Here is a 26,284-nt window from a genome sequence, read left to right as displayed (position 1 = left end):
CACGCATTGGTTATGTAAGCGTCCTCGATGCGCAGCATCACTGCGTGCTGCCGGCCTGCCAGGCGCCGCTTCGGGAGGCTTGTACACCTATTTACAGTCTCACTTGAAGTGCAGTATTGCGTCGATTAGAGGAACAAATTCGGTGGATGAAATTAGTGATGTAACTGAAACGAAGGTGCTTGCGAGGCTGTCAGGGTTTGCAGGTAATGTTCAGAAATAAATAGTATTGGCATCTTGTTGCTTTTGAATTAGACCTACAGACAGAATGGTCTTATTTCTTTTCCATGGCTCCTACAAGGCCAATGAAGTTGTGAGGTATGAATCCTTATCATTACATGCTCAGAAACAGCCATAGCTGAATTAAATTGCTAGGGTTTAGTCAGTAAAATTGCATAAATTTAACTCTTATACGAAAGCTGAGAACTGAGGCACAATCATATCTTCTTATAACTTCAACCACAACTTGAATGCTTGTCTTCATAATATATATGTCGAGGTATCAGGCCAGTAATTCACATATGTGGGTAAACACAGCTTGCCTTTGCTTTCATGCTCCCAGGGAAACAAAACTGTGTTATGCTTTAGCAAATTGGGCATAATTCATTCTGTGAGCAAACTGATCATGGAGTTCATGAAAGATAGATAGATGGATATTGACTTTCATGGGTTTTTCTTTTTCTTTCACAGAATGATATCACGCCGTTACATGTTGCATCGAAGAGGGGAAATGCAAATATGGTCAAACTCCTACTTGATCGAGGAGCTAAAATTGATGCCAAAACAAGGGTAAGCTTAAATGTGAATGCTGTGAGTGACTGTGTGGAATTCTTGCCTCTGACCTGTTAGCTGCTGTACAGCTTAAATCATTCATCTTCCTGGCAGGCTACCATAGCTCTGCTGCATTTCTTTTTTGTAAAATGGTTGCAGTAGGATGCTAACAGTTTACATCTCTGAAAGCAGTGTGTGAAACGCCATGTATGGCAAAGCTCAGAACCAACGACTTTCCACGTTCTGTGTAGAGCATTTAATTAGGAGCTGCTTCTAGCTACTGGGGGGTAGAGGTGAATGTACAGGAAAATACTAAAAGACAAGAATTCAATTCAGATATTTCAGAATTTGAATGCTAAAAGAGTAACTCTGAACTGCAGCGTGTGTTTGCCTTTCATTATCCACAGGGCAGTGTCACAGAGCACGATGTTGCTGATGACTCTCATGCATCTCGGCCTCTTTCTGACATGGTGCTTAGCTGCTGGGTTGGATTTGTCAGCAAATGTGCCGGCTGTAGTGACAGTTTCCATCAGGTTGACACCTGACTCGAGTTGCTGAGTGACTGAAAAGCTCAATGCATATGGTCATATCTAAGTGCTGTAGTTAAAATCCAATCAAACCAGTTTAGGGATATCTTATTTACTTACCTAGTGACAAAAAGAGAAGGAAAAAGTTCAATGTTTGGAAGTAAACCAGGAACTAGTGCTGCTGTGGGCTGTCATGGCAGTCTTTGCAACACGCCCCTGTGCATGCGAGGTAACCTTCAGGAGCTGTGCCTGTAACTTTTTGACAGCTCTAATTTTTTTGAAATATTAGCTTATCTCACCTACCCATTGTCCATTTTTAATTATTCTGTATAATTTCCACCAGAATCTTTCTAAACAAAACAAAGGTATAACCTAAGAATCTCTTTTTTTCCTGCAGTTATTGCTGTATCCACAGGTTTCTGTTCAGCTTTCCAACGTTTCAGCAGTCTCAGATTTCCTGCAGTGCTTGTTGAGGCACATTTGTATTTTTTTATTCATGTAGCAAATTCAGAAACTAGGTCAATTTTCTCATCTCTTCATTCTCTCCATGTGTTTTTCTTTAGTTCTTCTTCCATTTTACCTTTAGAAGTCACTCATTTTTTCTTTGTAAAATGTTTCTGGCTTTTCTAATTGGGGAGTATGGAAGGGATTACTTTTCATGGATAACGTGAACAGTGGGTATAATTTCTGGACTAAAGTACCAGCCTCCTACATGCTACATGGGAGCCGCCAGGCTGAGGGGCGCGGGCCTACCATGTGGTGGGAAGGGCCACATTTTGGTGACGTGACAGATGTGCCTTTGGTCAGAGCAGGGAGAAAGGGACACGGCAAGGGACTATTTGTGTCCTCTCTGCAAGCATTTATATGGCCCACTGCAGCCAAGACGTTGGGGACCACCACTTTAAATAGTTGGAGTCCAGCTTGTTCTTTTCTTCTAGTTATGAAAATTCATGATCTGCTTCGTTTTCTGTATCACAGACTCCAGGGTCAGACATTGGGATAATTTATGTAACTAAAAATACAGGCTGGGACGGAAACAGGATCCAGGAAGAGGGCAGAAGCATTAACAGCTCCTGAGTCTGGCAGAGCTTCCCAGTGAGGCAAAAGGCAATGGATGAGTGTGGTTCACGATGTGGTGGTTTGTTTTTTCTGGCTTCCTCCGGAGACTGCCTGTTTCTCCAAACGCCCGTCCTCTCCACAAATCAGAAGGGATTTGCGTAACTTCTCCTGCTTGTGCTGTACGTGTGTCACTCATTGTTGCACTTCTCTGGCATTACCAGAGGCACCGTCTTCTGTCAGTCAGTGACTAAGGGGAAGTTTTGCTCCCGGCAGCACTGACTCACCCTGGCAAGGGTTTACCAGCCCGGGGTCTGGGCGGTGTGTGCCTCTGCTGAGGGGACTCACTGAACCGAGCAGACAGCTGCGTGGTCGAGGAAAGGGGAGAGCATTGCTGGAGTAGATCAGGAAGGATTTACAAATCAATAGGAGAAGCAATAGAAGGCTGAGGTTAATGTGATGCTATATGAAAAAAGGGCGTTGTTTCAGGAGTGTCTGCTATCATCTGCTATGAGAACTATCTCATATTCAATAGCAAAGATTAATTGCTGTGAGCTGTTATAACACGTGTTCCTGCTAAACCTCTCTTGTTAGTCCTACCTGACCCAATGTTGTTTCCCAAGGCAGAACAACTGAGGTGCAGTCATTTCATTTTTTTAAGCACCATTCTTTTTTTAATGTCCCAGACATAGAATGGCCCTACGAAAATACAGAATGACAAAAGCTTCAGTCATATCCTTTTGCAACAGCATCACCACTACTGAATGTATTGACAGGCAAAGAGCAGCCAAGGCTGTCTTTTCCGATACATGTATCAAGTCATGCCTGTCAGCTGGACGCCCAGTCAGAGCCCAGCCTTGTGGTGTTCTGCGAGGGGCAGGTGAGGCTGCTGAATGCACACACAACTTGATAAACAGGTGGGATCTGCACGTGCAAATAAGTGAGGCCTCTACTACCAGATTTATAAATGTGAGACCTCTCTTTTTTGTGCTTTTTTTTTTTTTTAAGAGGTTTTAAAGAGATGAGCAGAATTTTTTTTGTTTGATTAAAATAGTTTTTGTCTTGGGCACCATGATATCATTTAATGCAAATATTGGTTATGGAACACAATAGCTCCTTAAAGGTGAATGGCAAAGATTCTGTACCCATATGAAAGGACAAAAATTCTTGAAAATTGCTTGTTTCTTTTGCTCAGAGGCAGAAATTCCTAGGCCTTTGTTTCTCCTTTATCAGATCTGTTATTCACCTTTAAATGAGTATGCAGAAGATACTGTTTTGTGTTGCTGACCAAATGCTAACAGGGCCAGGATTCGCTACTCTGATTCTTAGATGGGACAGATTTAGCTATTCAGTTGTCCTTTTGTGATCTATTCCTCCATCCCTTCTCTGTATGCGGTACCGGAAGTATGCTCCACATAATGTCTATTTTCTTTTTTCACAAACATGCTCATTTTATAGATAGATTCACATAAAGTCTTTCCTGAGTATTAAATAAGTTGGGGTGATGATTCCTTTTCCTTAGTCATTTCCAGGAGCATTTGTGTTTGCTGCTGGCAGATGGTCCTGGAAACTGCAGTACTGAAGTACTGCACAAAAGGTTAACATCAAGGGCTAAATCCTTATCCTGTTTAAATTATTGTAAAAGTCATCCATGGGCTCCTAATTTCTCTATATTCATTAAAACCAGGATTTGATGAGCACCATAAATATTGTTGCACACCTGCAAACTGTAGTTAGGAGTTCAGGTAACGTGTGAGCATATAATGTTATTTCCAAAAATGATCTTAGGACTATTTTAAGGCTCAGCCATCTTTTCTCTCTCCTCTCCACCCCCCACCCCCCCCACCCCCCCCCCCCTTTCGGTTCATGCTTATGTTGCATTGTTTATTTTAACCAGCTGTTTATCTTCTCTCTGTCCTTTTTTTTTGTTCAAGATGTCTAGCAGCTGGTACTTGAGGCTTTGTACTGAATTCTTAAGGGTACTTCTCAAAAACTATGTGCTGCTTTTGTCCATCCAGGACAGCTTTTATCATTCAGGTTTTTAACTAACATTCTAAGGAAAGACCTATTAATGCCTCATGTAACGTGTTTACTGAATGTTGCCCTAATTATTTTTTTTTCTCTGTCTGCCAGAAAAGTCTTTAAAAAATAAAGTTTAATTAGAGAGGTTGATTAAATTAGCTTGATTTGCTTTGGCTGTCTAATACTGTACATGCCAAAGTGAATTTGTGTCTGAAACGGGAAGAAAGCATGTTTTAGCCTAGATTAAGAATAAGCGTCTATAATCTTCGTTCTACTGATTTTGCAGCTAAATAACAGGCCAGCACTCTTATCTGCATGAAAACATGTAGGATATGCTCTTTTAAGATGCATCACATCATACGTAAGCTGCTTCAGAAGAGCCACATGTAGTAAGATATAAAATAACTACAAGAATAACACTGTCTTGGCACTGTAAGTGCGTTTTGCACATGTAGGAAGAGCAAACCTCATTTGTTGCCCTGTCAATACGGAAGGGGCAGTTTGCAACGGTGCCAATGAAGTGAAGAATTCAGGAGACTTGGAGCATGGAGGGCCCATGAGATACAGAGTCCTGCTAGGCTGCAGCACATGTACGGACACTCACTAAGCAGCCATGGGGAGCGGAGTGCCTGGCCCACTCCTGCCAGGGACAGGCTCTGGGATTTGGCTCAAAATCTGACAAGTTCTTGCTGAATATTTGCATCACGGTAAAGTTTTTACTGGGTGTTGTGCTTAATTTCATCACTCATAGACTGGGTTAGAAGCTGCTGCTTTACCGATGTGAGAGTTGTGGCACTGAGGCTGCCATGGGTTTGGGGTACAGCCCAGAGGATCCCACTATGTGAGGGAAATCCTGGGTAGGCATTGACAGGGAAGGGGCAGCTGGGGAGCACCAGGAGGCTGCTTCCTGCTTACTCACGCTGCTCAGGCATCTCTTAGAGCCAAACGTGGTGGTAGGAAAACACATTGCAGCATCAGCTGCCTGCATCTGCTAACCTCAAGCCAGTTGTGACCCCAGTGTAACAAGATCAGGGAGATACACAGGTATCCGAGTCTCAACAAGGACCAGAAACAGTGCTTAGATCTCATTTATTTGGGGTGTGTGTTTCAAATAAAAGTTGAAGAGCAAGCAGCAGCCCCGGAGATGGGTGTGCAGTGCTTATGGGAAGCTCGTGCCTAAGGAGAACTCCTCCTATTGTCCTCCTGGCTTTGCTGGAGCTGCTGTCAGGCTCTCTGGAGGGATAGATAATACAGATGATATGATTTATCATGTCAGCACACACTTAGAGAGTCCTTAATCGGCAGATTATTGTTATAATCGTTTGTAATGGTTTTTCTGAGCCATTGCAGACTACCATATTAAGGCAAGTTTGCTTCCTAATACATGTAATATATTTTACACTTCACATACTATAGTCTATATGAACAGTAAATAAGCAACTAGAAAATCTCCTGACAAAATCAGTGAAGTCTTGCTGAGTTCAGAGCAGTCTCTTTTAATCTCAGATTCTCTTTTTTTAAACAAAATCTTTCTGTGACCTGTGTTTCAGATTGCCTCTACACATTTATTTATGACTTTTAGTGCCATATAACAATTAACCAAGCCAGGTGAGTAGACGGTGTCTTTTCAGAATACAAAAAAAAATCTCTGCAGCTACATGAGCTGTCTTCAAGTGTATTTGCTCTTTACAGTGGGAGTCCTAACATCATCTTAACAATAGCTACAGCATAGAATGGGTGAGAAGGAATTTTAGATAATCCTTTTTATAAAAATGATGTGACATACATATTTTAGACAATACAACATATGTGTTTTTAAGAGTGCCAGAAGACACTGGGAAAAGGCCCCTTTATGACTTGTATTTGGAAAACTAATACATATTTATCTTTCTTCTTTATTAGTTTCAACCTTTCTTATAAAGGCTGCTCTTCTGACGCACTTAGTGAAAATACAGTATTGTTTCTGTGTGACAGTATCTCCTGCATATCTAGTTTGCTTGTAACAAATCAAATGTTTGCTCTTACTAATTCTGAAAACATTATTTTTTCTTCCTTATTTTTCTTGAAACTATGACATTATTAATTGTAACAAGCACCATGTCATACATTATTGGAAAACTCCATGTGACTTTACTCACAGTGACTCAAGGCGTATGTGCTATTTTCATCATAGCGCTCATGTACTGCAGGTTACCTGAGCATTGAAAACAGGGTACAGATCAAAGAATAATCAAATCAGTTTGGAATTACTCTGTTAATGTTAAAAAGAGCCTTCCTCTTATTTAAGGAATGCATTTATAATATGAGGACAACTATTATTAAGCAAACTGTTCTGAAAGAGGTATCGACAGTATGCCTTGACTCTAGACCATTCAGCTGGAAGTCACACAAGTATGGTCTACACAACAAGAGACAGAAGTTAATCCAATATACTTTTATCACCTGGGATTAAGATGGTTTTTGCATCTGCTGTACACCTCTCAAGATCAGTGTAATAAAAAAAGTCGAACTAAATAGGAAAGATTTTTATTTTTTTTCTCTGAGCCAAAAGGACTATCTGTTGACTTTGATGCATACTGACAAATGAAAGACCTAGTTTTCTCACATTTCACCTGATGTGTAATCTGATCTTTTTCTTGTATGTGCATTTATCACTTTACCACAAGTACAGTGAAAGCCTGGAAGTAGCCCACTGCATGAGCACCAATTTGATATTACTATTTACAGGTTTAGAAAATCAGAGCCGAAATACACTCTGTCCATTTGAATAAACAGGTTCAGCTGTTCAGTTGCATAAGAGCAGCATCCTGCAGGAATTAATTAGTTTTTTAGAACATGGCAGGTCTTTATAAAAGTGTACAACATTTTACTTTGTCTGAAACTAATTTATTATAATGCTTGTGTCCCACAGGACGGGTTGACCCCCCTCCACTGTGGAGCAAGAAGTGGCCATGAACAAGTTGTAGAAATGCTGCTGGATCGTGGTGCCCCTATTCTTTCCAAAACCAAGGTAACTGGTACTGTTTTCTGCTGGGATAATCCTTGTACTTTTTTTTAATGTAATTCTGCATGTCTCATATATTTAAGGGTTTGACAATAACTTTCCTATATCATAGCTATTTAAAGTAACTGTGTGGGAGATCTCCAAAGTGAATGCTGTATGTAGCGCATGTCTGCATATGTAAAATGTGTTAAATCGAGATACACAAGAGAAGGTTTCTGTGCTAACCAAAAAGGCATGTATGGTAACCTTATCCCTCAGAATTTCAGTAGCTGAAAAATCTCTGTATCTATCCTGGAATAAATACATGGTGATTACAATATATCTTCAGCTTGCACCAAATTACCCTGAGGCTAGAGTAGAGATAACAGATAAAAATAGAGCAATGTCTCTTTGCAGAGACAGCTCATCTTTCCTTAGGACTTAGCCTGATTACCAGTTTCTCCACTTTCTATCTCTCTACAGTTTATCATGCAAAATTATTCATGGGAATTTCAAATCACCTGCGTCAAGGTGTGCAGATTGCTTCAGACCCAAGGGTTGGCATTAACGCACACACTTGGCAGAATCCTTCTGGTGGTGGTCTCTGCTGTGCTGTTATTGCTGATTTTAAATCTCAGTGCAGCAGCCTGCTTTGTAGCACCACTACAATCCATGACTTTCCCATTCAGGATTGACATTTGGGTTGTGCAGTTTGTTGAGGTTCTCTCCCAAGATAACCTTCCACTACAGTTTTTTCTCTCAGTCTGTAAGCAATGTATTTCCAACAACATTTCTTGTTTCCTTCTGTTATTTCTTTTCTCTCTTCTGTCATCCTGTCCTATTCTGCCTCAGCGCCCTTCTATATTCTGCTTTTCTCCTCCCTCTTCTTTCTTTCTTTTTTTTCCCCTTACTGGAATATATTTAGCATTTGTTTGGGGAGGTTGGCACCAGCTTTCCTCTGCTCAGTGAGTCACTGGCAAGTGCTATCATGGGTAATCTGACAGACAGGATCCACCCATCCTTTGCATGTGGAGTTTCCACGGACTCCCACAACCCTGACTTGCAAACATCACGAGCAGGGGGAGACAGCAAGCAGCTGTCCAGGAGCCCCCTGGGGCAGATTTCCATACCGCTGCCACTCTCAGAGCCTAGAGCTCATACTCCAGGGAGTAAGGCTCTTCCACACTCTCTGGTAGCTCAATTAATTACTTAAAGAAAAAAAAAAATGTAAACCCCATTGCTTTGGTTTCCACCATCATAAATGGGAACCTCTCCTAAGGAACTACCTGTCTTTGCCACATGGATTTTGTATAGTCAGGTGTTATCCTTAAGCTTAACCTCCTGTTCAAGGCCTGTGGGTTTTGAATTTGTTCCTTTTCCTGAGGAGATTCACACAGCCTGGCCCAGAGTTCACTAGCTAAAATCAGGCAGATGAGAACATGGGAGGCTGAAAGACACGCTTTGGACGTTGACCTGCAGAGGCTTATGTAAACACCTCTAGCAAAATGGGAGCTCCTCTCTGGAAGAGAGAAAATTATGTTATGTGTTAAAAAGTGAACAGAAGAAAGTGCAGAGCTTCCCGAGTTTCTCTCTGATGTGTTAATTCTGCTGTTTCCAGAAGGTAAGCTAAAAAGCAGCAGTACCTCTGAATGACATTAATGAATCCATTCATTTGGCACCAAACTACACAGTACTGTCCTCTGCAAAAATAAGTGGCTCTGTTCTCTTCAAATTAAGTCATATATTATTGGAAATAGGGCACATCTTTGAAAGAATTTGAACTTCAGAAAGTTTTCTCATGTTACATAAAACTCCTTCAGAAGAATAACTGAACTGCAGTTTGATAGCTATTTCCTGCTAGAGATTGTTTAGTGTTGTGCTGGCCCTTTTTTGCACTAGAATAACCTTAGATTTATTTTCAGGGGAGGCAGCGACCTAGTGGATTATCTGGGGGTTTCTACAAGCAAAAGGAAACCTGAATTCTAGTCCTGAGTATGCCAGTGATTTTCTGTGTGAGAAATGACATCTATGTGTATCAATTTCCATCTTTTTTTAATTACTGTTTTTCTAGGTTTGTTTGGCTCTTTCCACCACCCCCCGCCCTGAGTTAATGACATTTTCCCTGATTAAAATCCTTTGACGCAGCTACAAAATAAGCTACGTATCGCTGATAATTTTATGTTTGCCCAGTCAGGCATTTGATACTCTATTTCATCTCTGTGATTCTCTTCTGAGATTTTTTTTCCCCTTAAGGTATCATGTGACTCTCAACATCTTTGGTTAATCTTGAACTTCTTTACTTTTTAATGTTTTCTTGACAATCTTCATAAAAACAGTAATTATAACAGTGTTCATATAGTGGCTCCATCTTGAATTACCAAATCCCTTCTTATAGTCATTGATGGATTGTCTCTCATGACATGGATATGGGACAGGAGAACCTTGTTATATGTAATATTTTTATGTTAAAAGTGGGAAGACAAAGGCATTGAAATATTGACTTGTGTAAGATTGCAGAGTATCTTCTACTGCAACAGAATTAAGAGCAAGCCTGGTTTAGGTCATAACAAAAGACAATATTCCAATGATGTTTTGTCTTCATCAACTTCTTTAGCATCCAGCCTTGTCTCTTGCTCTTGTGTAAAGTTTAGCTAGTTGCTGCACTTTTTTCATCCATGACAGATTTTTGTCAAGCATCTTGCTGATTTGCCAAAATTGATACATGGCTGCTCTGCTTCTTCCCTTCTTTTCCATCAGTGTCAGCCTCTTATGTACAAGTCTCTCCTATGGGGGAGTCCCATGTCATCTTCTCAATTTCTTACTCCATAAATAAGTATGGTTTATTGGCTGTTCTTGTTAAGAATGACACTTCACCTGAAGGATCTTTCTGATAAAAATGGAACAAAACAGTGTATGAAGTTTCATGATTTTTTTACTATCACCTAAAAAGCATCATCAGTTATAAACTGTTATCAGGAGGGCTTGGTGACTGAGGAAAACTAATCTTTTTTTTTTTTTTTTTTTTCTTTTTTCCTTCTCTACTGTGTAACTACCCTAGAAGACAGTGAAAACATTTAAAATGCATTGCTAGTATCAAGCTTCCATGCAGATAATTGCTGTAGTCGCCTTTGGGAATGGGAGAGAGGCTTATCCAAGCCAACATAAATCACAAGTGAGATGCCCATGAGATAATCTTACTTGAAATATATAACTGTGTCCAAGAATGTCTGCTTCTCAGCACTGAATGTAAACTGCTTTCAAATTCTGACAGTGTTAGCCTGCTTCCTTACACCATCCTTTTTCCATGTCACTTTTAAAATTATTTCACTGTGTATTTCCACCTTTATTTTGAATGTTTGTCATTACTGTTATGATATGGCTGTGGGAAGGGAGAAGAAAGGAATCACCTGTTTCAGAAAGCCTGAGATCTCAGCTGGTTTTATGTTGCTACTTTGCCTTTGCTAACCGTGGTCACATGAGGGCACTACATCTGTGAGCAAAGAGTTTCTGTTTCTTCATGGTGGCAAACACAGTGTACTGTCAGTCATTTGTAGATTATATACTATTATGTGTTACCAGAATAGCTCCTGCACTTGAATCTAATTTTGGCATTAGAAGGGCTAAGTAAAAAAAAAAAAAAAAAGAATACAAATGGGAGAAGGTGTGTTGGTGTTTATCTAAGGAGCTCATGTACTTCTGCTAACAAGACCCCTTTCATTCTGGCATATTTTTAAATCTTTTGTCATGAAATACGGTCAGTCCTTTAAAGTTCTGAGAATTATTTCTCTTGTGTTTTTACTCTGGAAATGTAACACATGTTGGCAGCTTGTTGATTAACTATTGTAAGCAGTGCAAGAAACAATTCTTGGTACAGGTTTTGTTCCTAAACATGAATCTCTCTCAGGTGTTTCCCTGATGAAAGAGAGCTTTACCACTGCCTCTGGTAGGTCACGTCGTGGTGGTCTCATTCAGATTCTTTTAGCCCGGTTGCACTTGAAACTTTTGCTGTTGTACCCATGTTGGCTGAGGGGAATGGTCTCCACAGGTGTGTAATGTGGTGTAAGGTGTGTGTACAAGCCAAATTCAGGAACACACTAGTGGAGGGGTGAGGGAAGGTTGTAGTGATTACTAAGTGATGCTCTGACCTGCTCTCTCATGCCTGGTATATGCAGGCTACATTAGAGCGGTGAGTTTAATGCAGTGTTTAAAAACAGCAGATTTCCTGCCTAGGTATTAAAAGCCACAAAGTGCTGTTCTTTGCATAACTCATTTAACTCAAGCAATTTATCTGAGCTATGCTGGCTGAAATAAGCTACATTTAGAGCATTGCTGGTATGGTATAACTTTTTTTTTTTTTTTTTTTTTTTAAGGTAACAAACTCTGCCTACAAACTCTAACCAAACAAGCCCCAAATTCCACATGGCTTTTGCCAGAGTAAGAACCCTCATTGTTAGACTGAACATGTTAAGTTTAATTTGGGTGATCTCTCACCTTGTAAAATTCTACATACAACAAACGCTCTAAGAACAACGCAGAGGAGTTTCATTTCTCTGAGCATCCTATAACCCATCAGTGTTGGGTCTTTTTGTTCACAGAATGGTTTGTCTCCATTGCACATGGCAACACAAGGAGATCATCTAAACTGTGTTCAGCTTCTGATTCAGCACAACGTGCCTGTAGATGACGTCACTAATGACTATCTGACTGCGCTGCATGTTGCCGCCCACTGTGGCCACTACAAAGTTGCCAAGGTTCTCTTGGACAAGAAAGCTAATCCTAATGCCAAAGCACTGGTGAGTACACAGCGGGTTACTATTCACAGCTAAACATTCTTCCAAAGTTGCAGTGAGACTTGTTTGGAAGTTATTTTCTGCCTGCTGATGGTTGACAGTGAGGATACGTTGCACTGCTGCAGCCCAAGAGAGGATGCTCAAGGTTAAATGTGTTAATAATATATCATGCAATCAGAGTAGACCTTTACTAATGGATGGTCAATAGTGATTTATGAATTCCTAGTGTAATTAGAGCACTTTTGCCTCCTGGTACCTTGTTATGACTCTGAATAGATCAAGCAGCTGCAGATGTAACTGCTGTAGGTTTTGGTATGGAGAGCATTCTCGTTTTCTAAATGTTTGTAAAGAGAAAATAATCTGCAACATTTAAAACTGAGAGAATTTTTATTAGGTCTGAAAGATGTGAAACAGTAAAAAGCAGAAATAAGTTACATAATGAATATCGGTGGTATTTTATAATTATGTCAATGGAGTCATATGCCTTTCTACTTTAAAAACAACTTCAGCAACAAAATCTGTTACTGTAATTATACTGCATACAAATTGAATGTGTTAATGCATTTTGTTCAAAATTATACTTGCAATCTGTTGTTTTAAAAATGTCTTTTTGATTTGTTCTTCAATAACTGTTCCAAACAAATTTACGTTCTGACATTAATTGGGTTGACTGTTGGTTTCACAGCCTGATGCTACTAACTCATTCAATTCCTGAAATATTATGTGAGTTCCTGAAACCCTCACAAGCCAAGTGGGACTGACCCTTGAAAACAGCACAGGCTCCCTGAAACAGATCTGAGCTTACCCTGGACATTGTCCACTGCTAAAGGAGAGAGTTGAGAGCTGCTCATGCTTAACTGGAACAGACAATTGCACTGACCTCATGTTACAAAAGCATATGATGTTCTTTACTATGTAGCAGGTAAAAAAACTAATTTTGATCAGATCTGAGGGACCAGTTCTGTCAGCTGTTTTCAGAATTGGTCTGCAAAGGCTTTTTTGATGAATATACAAAGCGGCATTAGCATTCAATGCAGTAATGTTACTGTACCAGTCATGGATGCTCTGGACAGCTTATTTTCCTGTTTTACATGTTTTATGTTATATCATCTCACACTAAATAAGATGGTAGTTTTAAACATTCACTCTGCTGCACGCAGAATTTTTTTAAATGGGGGGCAAAGTAATTGTAATTACAGTAAACTGGCAGGTAATTAATGAAAAAAAAAAATAGTAGTAAGACCAGTTTAGAAGAACATCCAAATGCCAGTGCTTGTAAAGGTCAAGTGCTTTTTTTACCAGCAGTTCTGAAAAGTCAAAAGAAAAACAAAAAACTCCTTCCACCCCCCAAAAAACTCCAACAAAACCCCCCACCCAGTTAACAGTGAATATGCTTAAGCAAAAATGAAGTTTTTGATAGTTTTAGATGAACTGATAATTTTTAAAAATAAATTATTCACTAGAGTGGGCAATACATTTCATAATTAAAAGTGGCTATATGATATACGTCTTTTTCTTTTTAGAAGCTTTTTCTGTCTTTTACATGAAAATTTTGTAAAGCCAAAACAAATCTGGAAGGCGTTTTGTTAAAACAGAGGAATGTCTTATGTGAATTCCATACCCAATTCTGCTTTTTAATGACATATGCAGTATCAAAAAGTATGTTCTTTCTCATTTACAGAATGGTTTCACACCTCTTCACATTGCCTGCAAGAAGAACAGAATAAAAGTTATGGAACTTCTTCTGAAGCATGGTGCATCAATTCAAGCTGTGACTGAGGTAAGAAGTAGTCTTTTCACATTTGTCTTTATATTTCCTACACAATTCATTGTAACTATTGCTTAATATTAGAATGTTTTTGAAAAAGCATGTACCAATCAAGTCAACAGTTATTTTCAACTAGGTATTACCAAATAATAAAACTGAATAATAAAGTCAGTTGCCCTAATGGATCACAACACCCAAACAATTGATATACTTTGGGAATACACTGGGGCTAAGAAGTGAAACATAAAAGATTAAAATAAAAAAAAAAAATCTGTAATTTCTGCCAGTTTTTGCCAATTTAATGCACTGAAGACAAAATTCACCTTGTTAAGGAGATCAAGGTGAAGACTGTGCTTCACTCCTATTTGGAATGGTGGTTTAATTCACAGACCTTGTTTTGGTTTTCCACACAGAAGTTATATTCAGCCGCCATCACAGGTCATCACAAATCAGCTAGACAGAAATCAATATGCTATTATTTCAATCAGCATGAGATAGTCTACACCCTGTTACTCATACAATTTAGAGATTAACTAAGTACCTATGGAAAATTTGGTATGTGTATGTATATCCTACTAAGTTAGGAGGAAAGGTCACATATATGAATGTGTGACCACTGTGGAAGAAGCCAGGTTAGAAAATGATAAACGATTCCATTGATTCAACAAGGTTTGACTGGGAGCAGTTCATCTCCCCAGAATGAGTTTAATTTGATGCATGGGGTTTTGTTCTAATTATTCAGTAGCAAACCATACAGCTCCCTTCCTGGTTTTCTTGAGAGACAGCAGAGCCTGCCCTTGCTGCAGCTCACATATCTCCAGACTAGTTTTTAAAAACCATAGGGCTTGTAGATGCAGCTTTCAGAGTCTAATTTGAAGTCATGTTAGCAAATGAGTGAGAAGCACAAAGAGAACCTTAGCAGAAGAGATGCAATGCCTGTCCTCTATACTGATAAGTCAGTGTGGAAGTAGAAAAACTATCTATTCAATTTTCTCCCTTTTAAATACAAAGAATTAAGAGAATGAAAGCAACAGCAACACTCAACTACACTGTCTTGTGTGAGTGAACCAGGTTAACAGTCTGATCTGTACCCTCTGAATTGCTTTTTCAAGCAAAAACTTTCCAAAAGCAAGAGCTCTTCCTTTATTTCCTGTTGCTGCCTCACCATGACCTCACATGCTCTCAAACTACATTTGACTGCATTTGTTGAGATTCATCACGGTACTTTACTGCAGGGCTCTACCTTCCTGCCTGCCTCTCACTGGCTGTCTATATGGTAACAACCTTTCAAGGCAGAATTAGGAGTTGGTACTCAGCACCCGTAGGTAAACTGCCATTTCTTTAGTCAGAAAGAAAGATTATATCTGGCCATCAAAACAAATTGGCCAGAAAGCTTCAGAGTATTCTTCCCCAAAGAAATCTGAGAGCAAACAACTCTTGGTTCCGAGATGTGAATACACAATACAAATGCAACAAGAGGAAGCAGTATGAAAGTTCACAGATAGTCGTTGCTGCATATAAGCTGTTTATTAAAGGTAATGTTTATTACCTTTTTCGATGGTAAATTCTATTTTCCAGGTAGATTCCATACTTCTATTCGTAGATAATGCACCTTTTGTGTTTTCAGCTGCAGGCTTGAATCATTGCAGTATGAGTTAGCGTTTATGGTCAAATATGACACACATGCATTGTGTTTCTTGAAGTCTGTTATTTTAAAAGCATAGAATCATAGAATGCTTTGGGTTGGAAGGGACCTTTAGAGCTCATCCAGCCCAACCCCCATGCAGTGAGCAGGGACAGCTTTAACCAGATCAGGTTGCTCAGAGCCCCATCCAGCCTGACCTGGAATGTTTCTAGGGATGGGGCCTCCACTGCCTCTCTGGGCAACCTGTTCCAGTGCATTTATTAAATTATGTGAAACAGGGAAAAGAAATAACATACTCAACCAGTTATTCTGCCTTCCTGCTCATGTTTGCTGTTCTGCATGAGAAAGGAACAAAAGTGTGTTTTCCTCACCTCTACCCTCCTGGGATTTGTGTACATCTATGGGGAAGCTGCCTAAATCAGGGAATTTCCAGAGATCTGCTGAGCTTTCTCCTCCTGGTAGCAGAACTCCCTTCTGCAGCCTCTGGCTGACTGTTGCTACAGCTGTGCAGAAGCAGCTGTGAAGAGGCTTTAGGGTAATTCTACTTGGAGAAATATTAACTATTGATTGGATTTCTCAAGGAAAATCCTTGAGGTCATGCCCTGCTAAATGACTGCTCGCTTTTTTCCCTCCCCTTCTCCCTTCCTCTTTCTCTCCAGTTGGTCTTTTATATCTTGTATAAGGGCAGTGGTGCAGATTTGTGATGGTGCCACAAGGTCCTGAGCAAAGGAGGGATTCTCTTTAGCCCAAGTCTTTTGTGTCTGTGCCTCTCTGGCTGGATGTCACAGTTTTGAATTCCCTTTCTCCTGGAGAAACAGTGGGGATGGAGCTCACCACTAAGTTCAATAGACCTTTTTGCTCATCCAAAACCAACTTGATTTGGTGGGGACAATGGACACTGCACCTGGTTTGCATTAGCTGAATGTTCCAGAAAGTCTTATCTTTCTTTGTACTGGGAATGCTTCTACCATTTTTTGTTTGTTTCCCCCCACACCTCCCCTGGTCCAAAATGATATTTAGCAAAAAACTTAAGGAAGAAATCTTGCTTAGCTATAGTTGATTTTAACTGATGAAGAATTACGGAATTCCTAGAATGTTTTTGTGTTTGCTCATGAATCATACTCATAGGTGTTTCCAGTTCTGTGTGCCCTTTCGTTTAAGCACGTGTATATGGTTTTGAGAAGATAAGATCCTCTCAGAAGAGCAAGCACTTGGGTTTGCTTGCTTTAGAATGACTTATTTTTTCTCCATGGCATTCTTGTACAGGAGTGTGGAAGTAGGTATTTAAGTTTGATTTTGGTTTGGTTTTCAGTCGGGCCTAACTCCAATCCATGTTGCTGCCTTCATGGGACATGTAAATATTGTATCGCAGCTAATGCATCATGGAGCATCACCCAACACTACCAATGTGGTGAGTAACAGGTTTCCTTTCAGCATGGCAGAACTGTGAATACATTATAATATCTGGGAGCAGCACTGTTGTGAAGCACCCAATTCTGGTGTTTGCCATCCACTTCCATAGCAGTTGTGGCTCCTCCTGAAGTCATGGGAAAGTGCAGCCTGCTGATTCCTACTTGGCAGATGCTTGACAGGTTGTGGAAACCTCAAAAGAGGCTGACCTTAAGCAGACTCTATTCTCTTTATTTTCTGAAGTAAAGAATGAGAACGTACTGTAGCTTCTTATATGTAATTTTTGAGATGTGTACTTGACTGTTGAGCACTGTTTTCCCAGGACCCTGGGGGCCTGCCATTTAAGGAAAGTTCTGCTGTTATCAACAGATTGCAGCAGATTGTCGGGACATATTGCCTGTATCCATACAGCCGCACAAGTGTGCTTTTCTACTGGATGTGCACTGTGTGCCCCAAGGCTCCCAGGGCATGTGTAAAAACTGAAGTCATTGTTAGATGGATATTTGGAAGTTGGGAAATGGGAGGAAAGTAGAAGCTTGGTGACTCTTTTCAGCAGTTTGGCCTCAAAATTTCCCTTTCACCTTCCATACACAGGTGCAGTTAGAAGACTATTTTATTAAAGTTTTCATTTTCTAATTCTATTAGTTTATATAAAAATGCAACACCATTTGTAAATTAGCAGGTCTTTGTACCTAAAGACATATTGATGTCAAAAAATGTAGAAAGCAGTTCCCCTCCTGAATTTATTCTGGTTTCCTTGGATTTGTCTTTCATTAAGTCCATGAAGCCTTAGATTAATGTACTCAGTAATGATTTTTTTTTTCCTCTTGTTCACCTATCTCAACACTTGTCAGATAACAAATGATAGTAGGGGCATAGGGCATAGCAGGAGGAAAGCCAAATACATGTGTGTCTGAATATGCAAAATTTGAAATAAATTTTTTGTTTGACTAAATTAGGCTCTATTTAAATGGATGGCACTTTTAACACTGTTAGTAAAATGCTAGTAAATACAAAAACTGCACTGTCTGTTTTCAGCAAAAGACTCTTTTCAGCAAAAAAAAATAGTGACAAAGACACTATTGTGTTGGGAAACTGACCCTGAAATAAACTGCTTTGTAGCATACAGCTAAGAGGTCAAATATTGACTTAATCTCCCATCTTGCTAACAGACAACTACTACAAAATATTCTAATGGAGATTATTCTGAACTGGGTCACCAGTATTTTTGTATTTATGAAACATGCTGGGGTTTGTTTTTCCTGCGGTGTGTTTTAAATGATATTTTGTTTTTGCTGCTGCGTGCTAGAGAGGAGAAACGGCACTGCACATGGCTGCCAGAGCTGGCCAAACAGAGGTCGTTCGATACCTGGTACAAAATGGAGCTCAGGTGGAGGCTAAAGCTAAGGTAAGGTGATGGTTCAGGTATGGTAACCCTGGATTATCTATATTTAACAAAGCAAGGAATCACATTCATCTTGCATGTGTCTTTCGGGAAGAGAAAGGGAGATGAGGTCTAGGGCCTTGGCGTAATGACCACTGATATTTTGTTATGTGCTCTCTTACTGTAGTCATGAGCGATCTGTATGTAAGAGAGAAGGCAGGAGGTGTCAAGTTGATACCATGCCCATTTTTTCGTCAACTTTTAATATAAACTATTATGTGTTTGAAAAGTTTTGTTTTGGGGTGGGAAACGAGGAGGGGGAGGAATGCCTCAAATCTGCTTTTATTTCTGCAAAACTGTAAAACCTATGCTGCTGGTGTCTTCTGTCATGTCCCTAAATCATCAGCCTGTATGCATTCAAAAATAGTTATACTTCTAAAGAACACCTCCTAAAGTAAGGAGGCACAGTGAGGGGATGTAGCATAGGGCTGGAAAGAAGGAACAGACCCTATAGAAACAATTGCAGTTGAGGAAGATAAGGGGAAAGGAAAAAGAAATGGTCAAGGGCCACCAAAGAAACATAAAAAATTATGGAAATAAGAGTTCAAGGAAACAGACAGGGGGAGGAGATAAATGGGTGCAATAAATACCAGTCTTAATAGGTAAAACCAGGATTTTTTTTTTTTCAAATAGTGATTAAATGAATACAATTTCAAAGAAATCTATTTTTCACTGTGAAATTATCATCTGTGAATTGGCTCACAAATAAAGTTACTAGTAAGAATATCTACTTATAAGGAACTCTGGCTAAATATTTGTAGCAGATCCATTTCATATCTGCAAGCAGTCTGACAATAGAATTGAATCATGTGGTCTGTAAATCTCCAAAGACAGCCTTGAAAGTGAACAGCTCGTGCTCTGAAGCAGAGTCATGCAAATATTTTCTAAATAATTTCACACAATGAATTAATTTGTGCAAACTGCCATTGCCTGTGATCAATTTGTTATCATAAATAACAACTAAATACAAGTAATAGATTATACACAACTGCTAACATCAGCCGTGAGAAGTTTGTGGGAAACAGGCATAAACTGGAAACATTTAAGAACCATAAAGGCTCTCCACCAGGCAGAGAATTTCCCTGCAGAGGAGCAGCATTCACATCCTAACACTCTCTCATCCTGAATCCGAAAGGTGTAAAATCACTGTTGTAGGATGGGCATGGGCAGAAGTCTCCCTAGCAGAGAACACCCTAGAACTACTCTGCTGCAGGACGTGGGGTAGCAGCGCTCAAAAGGTAGGAAATTGAGCAGGGAAAGATGTTTGAATAGATTTATGAGGAACAGGAAAAAATAAAGTCACGGGCTTTGTTGGCCTTACTGTTGCGATAGCGTGCTTAACCCAAAGATTGTACAACTGACAATGGGGGGGGACAAAAATACAAAACCGAATAATGAATAAGGAAGAAATTACCTCTTAGATGCTCAGAACAAGGTCACAAACAACCACAATATTTTCACTGGAAGAAAATAAATAAACAATGAGACTTAGACAGGCCAACCCCTATACTTAGAACTATTAGGATTATTGTGTTCTGAATGAGCAGTGAGAAAAACAGTGAATTTCAGCACCATGCTTTATCTTCAGTTACAACCACTGTAAAGTTATGTGCAAAATACCAAACAAATAATTCACCAGCAAAAAAGCATAAAATATGATACTTAATGCAACTTACTAGGCAATAATATGCTAAGCACCTCGGGTCATCCCAAACAACTGATTGAGTTGTTAAATGTTGCTGGGAATCATAAAAGAGATCAAGATGTGAGCAATAGAGCTATGCATTTGCTGCATTTCAAGAAAGGTCTCAAATTCAACAGGAAACTCAATGAACCTTAGTGTCAAAGCAAAGCAAGGCAAATCCAGATTAAGAAAATTGATCAGTTTATTTACTGTTATGGATTTATACCCGCCTGGAATATTTTTGTGGTGCATCAACAAAGCACAATATATCTTTATTATATGGCAACGAGAAAGCCAGCGTGCAGTATTCACTAGGTAAGACCTCAGTAGAATTAATGCTCATCTGCAATTTTGAAAAGCGATAGAATCTTAGCAAGTATTATCTGTCAAAATATGACCCTTAATTTTCTTATATATGACCGTGTTGTTTCCTTTATGTTTAGGATGACCAAACGCCACTGCACATTTCTGCTCGACTGGGAAAAGCAGATATAGTACAGCAGCTGCTACAGCAAGGAGCATCTCCAAACGCAGCTACGACGTCTGGCTATACGCCTCTGCATCTTTCTGCTCGAGAAGGACATGAAGATGTAGCTTCTGTTCTTTTGGATCATGGTGCATCCTTAGCTATCATTACCAAGGTAAGGGAGTTGCAAAAGTCATAGCCTTAATAGCAAAATATACCTGTAGCAAGTGCTACTTGTGAATTAAACGCTGTAAGAGTCATATACACATACAAATAATGTAAGAATGAGGTACATTTTGTTAAAAGGTTACAAAGCTTCATGCTTTTACCTCAGAGCCTGACGTGTAACATATCCCAGTGATCAGACATGCATTTGCTTGGAATGAAAGGAATGCAGGGCAGAAATTCTTGACGGGAGTTGATAAGCTGTTACACAGCCTTGTCCCTGGGTCTTTGGTGGTGTGAAGAAAGGAACTCACTCTTCCATTTTTACAGTTGTTTTAATGTAGATAGGGCTTTGCCTTGCAAGGGGCTGCCTCCAGACTTGCCAGGGCAGTTGGGAAGCTGCAGACTTGCTGCCTGTACTCAGGATTATGTAAGGGAATGGATGGAAGCAGCAGTATCCTTGTAGATCAGAGACAAACCTTACCCTGAAAAAGAGTGCCCTAGGCTGCTATATAACGGCTTTCTCTTACAGAAAGGATTTACTCCTCTACATGTGGCTGCAAAATATGGGAAAATCGAGGTAGCCAACCTCCTGCTTCAGAAGAATGCATCTCCTGATGCTTCTGGAAAGGTAGGACAGAAGAAGCCACTGCCACACCTGCACAGCAAATATCGAAATACACATAATATTCTAATAATATCCTTCTACCTACTTACCATCACACTAGTATCCACAGCCTGGGTTTAACTGGAATATGTTTAATGTAATATTCCAGTCCTTGTTGGGGCTGCCAAGAGTCAGCAAAGTCTTGACAAAAATGACTTTTATTGTCATTAATTGACAACAAAATTATGTCCTCTCTGTACCCGTCCAGGAGAATGGAGACAAACCATTCCCCTACCTTCCTGCCCAGACTATTTACAGTCCTTATCAGAGTATTCAGGCAGCTGGCTCTGCTCCCCCAGGTCTCATGACAGGGGGCAAAGCCCAGTAGGGACCTCAAGGTTTTTTAAACCAGCTCAGCTTGGATTTTTACAGATCCAAGGGACAGTTTACTTATCTTATTTACTTTTATGTGGTAAAAGAAAAACATTGCTGAGTTGTGACCTCAGGGTCAAAATTCCTTACCTGCTGTGTCCTGGGGGCAGCACAGATAGGTGCTTCTCTGTTCTGTCTTCCCTGGGAAAAGTGAAAAGGGCTTTCACAGCTCAGTAAGGATTTTCAGATCTCTGTTCTATTTTTTGATTCTAAAGTTATCAAAGACTCTGGATACATGAATGAATAACAAATGTGTTTTTTCACCTTATCTACTCCGATTTTCCAAACTCTTAAGTTTTCCCTGGAGAGGGTCTGTAACAGCACTTGTTTGTTCTGCATGTGTTTTTAGAGCGGTTTAACACCACTGCATGTAGCTGCTCACTACGATAATCAAAAAGTGGCACTCCTACTGTTGGACCAGGGAGCTTCACCTCACGCATCTGCCAAGGTACAAGTACTAGCCACTATGGGGGAACCATACCTAGGCTTTTTGTGTCACTTTATTCCCTGTCTACCTCTGTTTTTTCTAGACTGTATATGCTTGAAATTACAGGGGGCTCTGTGACCTCATTTATTAATGTCCCACAGCCACATAAAGCTGTTAGAATAATTCTGCAGTTGAGTAAAATAGCAGTAAAAAAGAAAATATAGGTGTAGGAACACTTAAAATCTCTAGTTTCAAAAAAGTTCAGTCTCGGCGAATACTCAGCCTTGCTTTCACTTGTCCAGTCTCCTTAGTACCTTCTCCAAGCCAGCCAACTTGATATCATTGCATCTTAACATCTGTGCAGGACAAGCTTGGAGTTAATGCCTTTGCTAAACAGGGGTAGTTCTCTCCTGCATTGTGCCACACAATGACTTCTGAGGTGTGGTATGTTTCTTAGTACAATGTACGAAATTATTAATGTGCTTCACAATACTTCTACCACAGTGTAAACGGACTGGTGAGAAAATAAAACAACTAGTCACAGCCCTGCTTTGATTGCAATTTACTGTAGGCAAGACAACACAGTGTAAGATTTAAGGGGATGTGAAAGAATAAATGTTTAAATGTATTCCAGTTCTGAGTAGAAAAAAGAATTTAGAGAAGCTTAGAGTGTCTATGTCTTTTGTGGAACCCAGTTTTAAGTATGGACCAATAATCGATAGTTGGACAGCAGCAGTAGTAAAATAGGGTGGAATCATATGTAGGTTCAAGTGGGGTAAGTGCAGTGTAAATACCCCATCCGAAACAACCCAGATACGTTCCTAAAATCACTGCAGAAAAACACCGTGGAAAAAGGAGAGCTAGTGGAAAAGCCAGTATCATAGATAGACAGCTCTTCTTGACTGCCTTCCTCTCACATGACTGAATACAGCCATAACACCAGAGGCCGCCTGCATAACTCAAGAAGAGGATGCAGTCTGCCATACATGGTAGATCCCAGCGCTTATAGTGCAGAAGAGAGGAAAGTTAAATAAACATGGATAGCCAGCAGCAACGGCAGTCTAAAATCAATAATGTCGATAGTGGCAATCTGCCAGAGCAGTGCCCCAGGAGGTGAACTGGAGTGATCTCTGATCTTCTACTACTGCAACACAGCGCTCTTAAATGCCACTGTGGGGAAGAAGGGGCCTTCTGGAGGGGGTGAGAAGACACTGACCCAGTTTTCACTGAAAGAAACTGCCAGTGGAAGCTGTGCATCCTGTAGGGACAGGGATTGCAGCAGCCGCTGCCAAGGGCTTGGGAAATCCAAACCAAGGTGGAAGCACTATAGACTGTGGTAAAATATTACACAAACTCATGTCTCGGGTCACCTTAGCTTCCCCATCTGTAACAGAACAGTTTTGCAGCTGCCACTTCAGGCCTTCAAGTGCCAGCTGTAAGTCTTCCTAAAAGAAAGCATTTGTTAGTATTCTGCAGCAAGTGAGCCACAGCAACACTGAGTAGAGCGTCAATACTAAATAAAATTAATGGTAGCATGTTTGTTGCTTTAGGCACCCGCTGTGCAGTCATCTGAAAGACAATGGTGGTAACAGCAGATGATTTCCCATTTCTTTTGTAAATGTGGACCAATAAACAAATGTGTTATGTCATATCTCATCACTGGCTCCACAGTTATTTTCATCAGCAGTTGCTTTTTCTGTGACACTCCTGTCTTCAACACTGAACTTAGGACTGGCTCATTAGCCTGGCCTGGCAGCATTTGCCTTGAAGAGTGATTGCTGAAAGGGTATGGGAAGTGGCCATGTCGGACTACAGCGCTGTGATACAAACAGATATTCTGAGGAACCATTCTTCTTTTTTATACGCCAAAATTAGGCTTGTGCCTAATTTCAATTTGGCATCCACTTTACAATGCTCCTCTTTCCCCCCCACCCACCCCCATAGCCTCAGTTTTATTCTGTCCCTTCATCTTTAACCTTTTTCCCTTTTTACCTTTTTTCCCTGGCAGCCAGAATAACCCAATACCCTTCCTTCCAAACTTCTCCGTTCCCTTCTGCATCTCTGCGTAGTGACAGAGCACAGCCCTTATCATGAGGAGAAGATGCAGACTGAGACTAAGCTGAATTTCAGCTCTCTTTGCCTTCTGTTGGCAACCTGCTGCTTTCCATTCCGCTGAAAGCAATGTATGCCCATTTCTGAGGAAAAGGCTTGAAAACTGCATTTGTTATTTTACAAAATATACATGAGTTCCATTTAAAATACACAGAGTTTAGCATATACGCAGGATTTAGCACATAGTATTTAGGATTTAGTAGGCACTCATGGGGAGATGGCTGTTTTACATGTCAGTCTCATGCAGGAAGTCTTAAGGGGGAGGATTGTGTTTGTTTTTTCTGAAGCATTTTATCTTCAAAGTGAAAATTCAGTGGCCATATCTTCCCTTATTAATTGTGGCACTGTATTTCCTGGGTGTTGTTTTGAAATATCTTATTATCTAAGATCTGAACTGAATCTGAATTGAATTTTGAAGGTTACAGAACCTTTTCCACATGGAGTTAGTGTTGTGCGTGTCTCTCGCTTCCAGATTACTATTAAAGTTCTCTTGTAATCATTTCTGTGCCCCTGTGTATTTATCCTTTGCTCCTATCTGCATCGCCCTGCATCTGCTGTGACCTGCCTTCCCGTATGGTCCAGCCCTGCTGCCCCACGGGGCGCAGGGAGGAGCCAAGCCAGGTGAACGCTTTGTGCCTTTAGACAGATTTTATTGGGCTGTGTAATCTGAGATGCGCATGGTACTTACGATACCATACAAAATAGTTTATGCAGCTAGGGTCCCCTCCCCTCTGACCTTCTTCCTTGGTCACATGCATACATGTGCACATCTGCCATTTGCTTTAAAATGAGGGCTAATGCATTTCTGAAAGACAGAAAGTTCTTGATTAAACAGGCATCGCAATCTGTACCATAAGCTGGTCATACCTTAGTCAATGTTCTGGTATTTGCATGCTAATCAGTTATTCTTTATATCTATTTATCTATTTTCTGCCAAATCCATCCTTTTTTAGAATTACAAGTTTTTATCATGCAATGGATACCGCATTTTTATTTTTAGTAGTGGGCTCACTAGGTACATATATTGGAAGGAATAAAAAAAATAAAGAATGCAAGACTCTGAAGTTACATGCTTTAATTTTCCTTTTATCTGAACGAAAAGAGCCTGTTAGTAAGGTTAGGGTAAGTGCTGCGAGAAAGGCTGTATTTCATGTACATAATGCTTTTACTCACACTGGGAAATGGGAAAAAAACCCCAAACAATAACAGCTGTTCTGAGTTATGAACACACATCCTGCTCTTCTGTTTGTTAAAGATTTTATGTACATTTAAGGAAAAGTAGCAAATGTCTGTGAAATGAAACTCAAATTACTATCGCTATAAGTTGTGCCCTTCTGAACAGATTTTTTTTTTTTCCCAAATTTGAAACTTTCTTTCAGAATCCTCCTATTTGTAGTGGTACTTTCAAAACTGGTTACTTAAAGCTCCGATACATTCATTTGTACAGCTAGTCAATATTGTATTTAACTGTGTTTGACAGAATTTTTGGAACTAATGACTTTCATAGAGTCGGGTGGGTCCAGGAAAGTGATCTATCACACTTTTTTAATGAGCAGCTTTCAGTGAAGTGTTTTCTGTTGACAGAACGGCTATACGCCACTACACATAGCTGCCAAGAAAAACCAGATGGACATAGCAACTACACTGCTGGAATATGGTGCTGATGCCAATGCTGTAACCAGACAGGGTATCGCCCCTGTACATCTTGCCTCTCAGGACGGCCACGTGGACATGGTGTCATTGCTTCTTACTAGAAATGCTAATGTAAATCTCAGCAACAAGGTCAGTGTTTCCCCTGGTTGGTGCTAAGGCAATAAACAAACACGGTGATGAGAAGGATAGGGGCCTGCAAGTACATTTTGTCCACTGTGACTCTGCAGGTTTTGAAAACCGCTGCGTTTGAATACACATCATCATTTCTTCTAGCAAAGAGAGCAGCATGCAGCATGCCATGTCACACTGAATGAACTGTATTTCG

At 40.1% G+C, this 26,284-nt stretch overlaps 1 protein-coding gene across 2 annotated transcripts in view; it reads left to right on the top strand.

The window, feature by feature from the left end:
• Positions 1-26,284, top strand: part of ANK3 (ankyrin 3) — a 204,911-nt gene that overhangs the window by 84,294 nt on the left and 94,333 nt on the right. For both annotated transcript variants that reach the window (XM_075717238.1, XM_075717237.1), the window contains exons 8-17: positions 688-786; positions 7,285-7,383; positions 11,952-12,149; positions 13,828-13,926; positions 16,872-16,970; positions 18,279-18,377; positions 20,541-20,738; positions 21,261-21,359; positions 22,117-22,215; positions 25,891-26,088. In XM_075717238.1, the coding sequence (XP_075573353.1) occupies positions 688-786; positions 7,285-7,383; positions 11,952-12,149; positions 13,828-13,926; positions 16,872-16,970; positions 18,279-18,377; positions 20,541-20,738; positions 21,261-21,359; positions 22,117-22,215; positions 25,891-26,088 (1,287 nt within the window). The remainder of the gene's footprint in view (positions 1-687; positions 787-7,284; positions 7,384-11,951; positions 12,150-13,827; positions 13,927-16,871; positions 16,971-18,278; positions 18,378-20,540; positions 20,739-21,260; positions 21,360-22,116; positions 22,216-25,890; positions 26,089-26,284) is intronic.

This window comes from Pelecanus crispus, chromosome 10, assembly GCF_030463565.1.
Source record: "Pelecanus crispus isolate bPelCri1 chromosome 10, bPelCri1.pri, whole genome shotgun sequence".
Classification (NCBI taxonomy): domain Eukaryota; kingdom Metazoa; phylum Chordata; class Aves; order Pelecaniformes; family Pelecanidae; genus Pelecanus; species Pelecanus crispus.
Note: the sequence above shows the minus strand (reverse complement) of the source record. Positions and strands in the feature narration are given on the sequence as shown.